Source organism: Caretta caretta, chromosome 2, assembly GCF_965140235.1.
Source record: "Caretta caretta isolate rCarCar2 chromosome 2, rCarCar1.hap1, whole genome shotgun sequence".
Taxonomy (NCBI): Eukaryota; Metazoa; Chordata; order Testudines; family Cheloniidae; genus Caretta; species Caretta caretta.
Genome location: NC_134207.1, coordinates 22,092,821 through 22,099,281, shown reverse-complemented (window position 1 = coordinate 22,099,281; position 6,461 = coordinate 22,092,821). Strand labels below are relative to the sequence as shown.

The 6,461-nt window shown below is 47.7% G+C and overlaps 1 protein-coding gene across 1 annotated transcript; it reads left to right on the top strand.

Annotated features, from left to right (window-relative positions):
* Nucleotides 1–2,049: 2,049 nt before the first annotated feature.
* Nucleotides 2,050–3,837, top strand: LOC125632827 (myb/SANT-like DNA-binding domain-containing protein 7). Its single transcript, XM_048841628.2, has 2 exons — nt 2,050–2,710; nt 3,299–3,837. The coding sequence occupies exons 1-2, from the start codon at nt 2,131–2,133 to the stop codon at nt 3,382–3,384; spliced, it is 666 nt and encodes a 221-aa protein (XP_048697585.2). The 5' UTR covers nt 2,050–2,130; the 3' UTR covers nt 3,385–3,837.
* The last annotated feature ends 2,624 nt before the right edge of the window (nt 3,838–6,461 follow it).

Below are 6,461 nucleotides of genomic sequence, written 5' to 3'. Positions count from 1 at the left end.
ATATCCCGTTATCAATCTCCAGCCTTGCCCAGTCTCACAAACTGTAAAGAAGCAGCAGAGTTAGTACCAGAAGCCTAATGAAGAAGCCTGTACAGGTTTTTCAAAAGCCAGTTGATTTAAGACACCGAAGCCAACTTGTGATGCGGATGATACACTGTTTTTCTTCTTGGCAAAGAATGCAACAATCTTTATCCCTTTTCAAATAAATGGCAACTTTTTCATTGCTTGCCAATAGAAATGCATGTGTGTGTGCAAATTCTTTGCTGAGAGCATAATAAGACGACAGGAAATAATAAGGTTCAAAGCCAAAAATAATGCCCTTGCTTTTATCTAATAGTCCTTAATGGGAAAGGTTTATTATAGTGTGTTGTTCGCTTTAGAGTCTGAACAGTAGTCATGTAAAAAAAAGAGTACATCATTTCACTGTGCATTGTTCACATCAGTAACCCTTATTGTGCTGAGATCTACTGTTCTGAGACACTTCTTGCTGAGCACCAGGCTGCTATGCTGTAGAATCTCCAGTAACGTTACCATGGAATGAAGTCGACAGCTTCTATAAATTGCTGGTTCATTATTTGCATGGTCAAAACTAAACACAGGTACAGTTTGTCATGTGGAATGTATGTTTTACATCCTCTCAAAATCCTGTAAAATTGCTAGAAAAATAAAAAAGGAGATAGAGGATGACAACCAGGGAGAAAGCAACAAAAAAAGGTGGTGGTGATCAACAAGTCCTCTGTTCACAGGCCCAGAATGATGTAGACTCAAGTTTAGAAAGGAGCAACCAACATGTTAATTTTAATACCCCAAGAAATAAGTAAACAAATGTGTTCATCTCTCAACTACTTCTAATATTAGCAAAAAATGGAGAAATACTACAATAGGGATATAGACAGGTACGAAACATTGGTAGATGCTAATATGTAGTGAACCTTGGAAAAATACAAACTAGCATCTGTGGAAAATCTGCAACAAGTATTCAGTGGTAGAAACAAGTAATGCTGAAAGATCTTGCCAATTGGTGACAGCAAATGAGATACAAATTTGCCTTGGGTGATGGCAGCCAAAAAGGGTAACACAATTTTGGCTGCAGAAATATTAGGAGGAGAAGGTGAGCGAAATAATAGTACACTCTCTATATCGTTATCATGTGGCCATCCTGGGAATACTGTATGGTGTATTTGAAAAGTGTGTTGAAATTGTAGACTATTCATTTAATTTGTAAGGGATTTTCTTGTCCTGCTTGTAGGCTAGCAGGGGCTCTTTAGGGAAGTGTGCAATACAGTCAATCAGCACACAGACAGCCTAGAGTAAGGTGGATGGAGTAGTGCCTGCCTGTTAGAGGGAGCTTTGTCTCGCTCTGTTTTGTGGTTCTTGTGTTATTCTGAATTCTAAGAAATATTGTTATTAAGGTTACATTGCAACCTTCCAGCAAGAGTATTTTATGTTATCTAACTTCTCTGTTTGTATGCTGCGAAATATTGTGTTCAGTTCTGTCCACATTACCAGACAAACTGGAGGAAGTACAGAGAACAGCATCAGATATGATCGGGGGTTGGTGGAACTGACATAAGTACAGGCTAATACGAGCTAAATATGAATAGCTTGCCTAAGAAGTGGTTAAGAAAAGGCTATGAACACCCTACAAATATTGTAAACATGTAAATCCCCATGATGAAGGCAGGGGAATTAACTAAGAGTAAAGGAATGAAATTAAAGGACATTAAGAATGAATAGCAGGAAGAACTTCCTGAAAGTAAAAAATAGCTCAAGTTGTAGAATTTAGTTTTCAAAGCCCTGGTCTACACTAGGACTTTAGGTCGAATTTAGCAGCGTTAAATCGATTTAAACCTGCACCCATCCACACAATGAAGCCCTTTATTTCGACTTAAAGGGCTCTTAAAATCGATTTCCTTACTCCACCCCTGATCGACGTTGCCGGCTCGAATTTGGGGTACTGTGGACACAATTCGATGGTATTGGCCTCCGGGAGCTATCCCAGAGTGCTCCATTCTGACCGCTCTGGACAGCACTCTCAACTCAGATGCACTGGCCAGGTAGACAGGAAAAGAACCGCGAACTTTTGAATCTCATTTCCTGTTTGGCCAGCGTGGCAAGCTGCAGGTGACCATGCAGAGCTCATCAGCACAGGTGACCATGATGGAGTCCCAGAATCGCAAAAGAGCTCCAGCATGGACCAAACGGGAGGTACGGGATCTGATCGCTGTTTGGGGAGAGGAATCCGTGCTATCAGAACTCCGTTCCAGTTTTCAAAATGCCAAAACCTTTCTGAAAATCTCCCAGGGCATGAAGGACAGAGGCCATAACAGGGACCCGAAGCAGTGCCGCGTGAAACTGAAGGAGCTGAGGCAAGCCTACCAGAAAACCAGAGAGGCGAACAGCCGCTCTGGGTCAGAGCCCCAAATATGCCGCTTCTATGATGAGCTGCATGCCATTTTAGGGGGTTCAGCCACCACTACCCCAGCCGTGTTGTTTGACTCCTTCAATGGAGATGGAGGCAATACGGAAGTAGGTTTTGGGGACGAAGAAGATGATGATGAGGAGGTTGTAGATAGCTCACAGCAAGCAAGCGGAGAAACCGGTTTTCCCGACAGCCAGGAACTGTTTCTCACCATAGACCTGGAGCCAGCACCCCCTGAACCCACCCAAGGCTGCCTCCTGGACCCAGCAGGTGGAGAAGGGACCTCTGGTGAGTGTACCTTTTAAAATACTATACATGGTTTAAAAGCAAGCATGTGAAAGAATTACTTTGCCCTGGCATTTGCGGTTCTCCTAGATGTAGTCCTAAAGCCTTTGCAAAAGGTTTCTGGGGAGGGCAGCCTTATTGCGTCCTTCATGGTAGGACACTTTACCACTCCAGGCCAGTAACACGTACTCGGGAATCACTGTAGAACAAAGCATTGCAGTGTATGTTTGCTGGCATTCAACCAAAATCCGTTCTTTATCTCTCTGTGTTATCCTCAGGAGAGTGAGATATAATTCATGGTCACCTGGTTGAAATAGAGTGCTTTTCTTCAGGGGACACTCAGAGGAGCCCATTCCTGCTGGGCTGTTTGCCTGTGGCTAAACAGAAATGTTCCCCGCTGTTAGCCACAGGGAGGGGAGAAGGTTGAGGGGGTAGTCACACGGTGGGAGGAGGCAAAATGCGACCTTGTAACGAAAGCACATGTGCTATGTATGTAATGTTAACAGCAAGGTTTACCCTGAAAGAGTGTAGCGACTGTTTTATAAAATGTGTCTTTTTAAATACCGCTGTCCCTTTTTTTTTCTCCACCAGCTGCATGTGTTTCAATGATCACAGGATCTTCTCCTTCCCAGAGGCTAGTGAAGCTTAGAAAGAAAAAAAAAACGCACTCGCGATGAAATGTTCTCCGAGCTCATGCTGTCCTCCCACACTGACAGAGCACAGACGAATGCGTGGAGGCAAATAATGTCAGAGTGCAGGAAAGCACAAAATGACCGGGAGGAGAGGTGGCGGGCTGAAGAGAGTAAGTGGCGGGCTGAAGACAGGGCTGAAGCTCAAATGTGGCGGCAGCGTGATGAGAGGAGGCAGGATTCAATGCTGAGGCTGCTGCAGGACCAAACCAGTATGCTCCAGTGTATGGTTGAGCTGCAGCAAAGGCAGCTGGAGCACAGACTGCCACTGCAGCCCCTCTGTAACCAACTGCCCTCCTCCCCAAGTTCCATAGTCTCCACACCCAGACGCCCAAGAACGCGGTGGGGGGGCCTCCGGCCAACCAGCCACTCCACCAAAGAGGATTGCCCAAAAAAAAGAAGGCTGTCATTCAATAAATTTTAAAGTTGTAAACTTTTAAAGTGCTGTGTGGCATTTTCCTTCCCTCCTCCACCACCCCTCCTGGGATACCTTGGTAGTCATCTCCCTGTTTGTGTGATGAATGAATAACGAATGCATGACTGTGAAGCAGCAATGACTTTATTGCCTCTGCAAGCAATGATTAAAGGGAGGAGGGGAGGGTGGTTACCTTACAGGGAAGTAGAGTGAACCAAGGGGCGGGGGGTTTCATCAAGGAGAAACAAACAGAACTTTCACACCGTAGCCTGGCCAGTCATGAAATTGGTTTTCAAAGCTTCTCTGATGCGTACTGTGCCCTCCTGTGCTCTTCTAACCGCCCTGGTGTCTGGCTGCGCGTAACCAGCAGCTAGGCGATTTGCCTCAACCTCCCACCCCGCCATAAACATCTCCCCCTTACTCTCACAGATATTGTGGAGCACACAGCAAGCAGTAATAACAGTGGGAATATTGGTTTCGCTGAGGTCTAAGTGAGTCAGTAAACTGCGCCAGCGCGCCTTTAAACGTCCAAATGCACATTCTACCACCATTCTGCACTTGCTCAGCCTGTAGTTGAACAGCTCCTGACTACTGTCCAGGCTGCCTGTGTACGGCTTCATGAGCCATGGCATTAAGGGGTAGCTGGGTCCCCAAGGATACATATAGGCATTTCAACATCCCCAACAGTTATTTTCTGGTCTGGGAATAAAGTCCCTTCCTGCAGCTTTTGAAACAGACCAGAGTTCCTGAAGATGCGAGCATCATGCACCTTTCCCGGCCATCCCACGTTGATGTTGGTGAAACGTCCCTTGTGATCCACCAGAGCTTGCAGCACTATCGAAAAGTACCCCTTGCGGTTTATGTACTCGGCGGCTTGGTGCTCCGGTGCCAAGATAGGGATATGGGTTCCGTCTATAGCCCCACCACAGTTAGGGAATCCCATTGCAGCAAAGCCATCCACTATGACCTGCACATTACCCAGGGTCACTACCCTTGATATCAGCAGATCTTTGATTGCGTGGGCTACTTGCATCACAGCAGCCCCAACAGTAGATTTGCCCACTCCAAATTGATTCCCAACTGACCGGTAGCTGTCTGGTGTTGCAAGCTTCCACAGGGCTATCGCCACTCGCTTCTCAACTGTGAGGGCTGCTCTCATCTTGGTATTCATGCGCTTCAGGGCAGGGGAAAGCAAGTCACAAAGTTCCATGAAAGTGCCCTTATGCATGCGAAAGTTTCGCAGCCACTGGGAATCGTCCCAGACCTGCAACACTATGCGGTCCCACCAGTCTGTGCTTGTTTCCCGAGCCCAGAATCGGCGTTCCACAGCATGAACCTGCCCCATTAGCACCATGATGCATGCATTGGCAGGGCCCATGCTTTCAGAGAAATCTGTGTCCATGTCCTGATCACTCACGGGACCGCGCTGACGTCGCCTCCTCACCCGGTATCGCGTTGCCATGTTCTGGTGCTGCATATACTGCTGGATAATGCGTGTGGTGTTTAATGTGCTCCTAATTGCCAAAGTGAGCTGAGCGGCCTCCATGCTTGCCTTGGTATGGCGTCCGCACAGAAAAAAGGCGCGGAACGATTGTCTGCCGTTGCTCTGATGGAGGGAGGGGCGACTGACGACACGGCTTACAGGGTTGGCTTCAGGGAGCTAAAATCAACAAAGGGTGTGCCTGTACATCAAGGAGTATTTCAGGCAGGACTGCACGGAGGGTTCCAATAAGAAATGGTGCACCTAAGTTATCGTTGTTATTGGAACAAGGAGGTTAGCCTGGCCTCTGATTGATACATGGCTAGATTTACCTCGCTGCACCTTCTCTGTGAGTGACTGCAGTGTGATCTAGACAGGGGAGGAAGCAAATGAGTACAAAACAAATCTGGTCTATTTCTTGTTCTGACCCACTCCATCTATCTTTTACATCTTTGGCTGGCAGCAAACGGTGCAGAAGGACTGCATGCCATCCACATCTCATGGCTGCTCGGCAGAAGATGGTACAGTACGACTGCTAGCCATCTTCATCTCTTGCCTGCCTGGCATAAGATGGTACAATACGACTGCTAGCAATCCTCATCTCTTGCCTGCCTGGCAGAAGATGGTACAGTACGACTGCTAGCAGTCCGTATCGCCTGCCCGCTCACCATAAGACGGTTCAATAGGACTGACTGCAGGACTAAAGAGAATGACCTGGTCAAGTCACTCCAAATTTAGTCCCTGTGCCCATGTCTGCCCAGGCGCTCCCAGCCGACGTGACTAGGAGCACCTCGGACACGACGAGGACGACTACCAATCGTATTGCACCGTCTGCTGCCAGAAGGCAATGGGTTGCTGCTACCATGCAGCAAAGCCGTACCGCGTCTGCCAGCACCCAGGAGACATAGGGTGACGGTTACCTGAGCTGGCTCCATGCTTGCCGTGGTATGGCGTCTGCACAGGTAACTCAGGAAAAAAGGCGCGAAATGATTGTCTGCCCTTGCTTTCACGGAGGGAGGGAGGGAACGGGGGCCTGACGACACGTACCCAGAACCACCCGCGACAATGTTTTAGCCCCATCAGAGTGCTCCATTGTGACTGCTCTGGACAGCACTCTCAGATGCCCGATTGTTTCCCGTTGCTCTGACGCTGGGAGGGGCGCTTACAGAG

What these genes read in the sequence shown, in the direction of transcription:
- LOC125632827 (XM_048841628.2), top strand. Translation starts at nt 2,131, where the DNA reads ATGCAGAGCTCATCAGCACAGGTGACCATGATGGAGTCCCAGAATCGC. An exon ending in AGGTGGAGAAGGGACCTCTG is followed by an intron (nt 2,711 to 3,298) that starts GTGAGTGTACCT and finishes TTTCTCCACCAG; the next exon opens with CTGCATGTGTTTCAATGATC.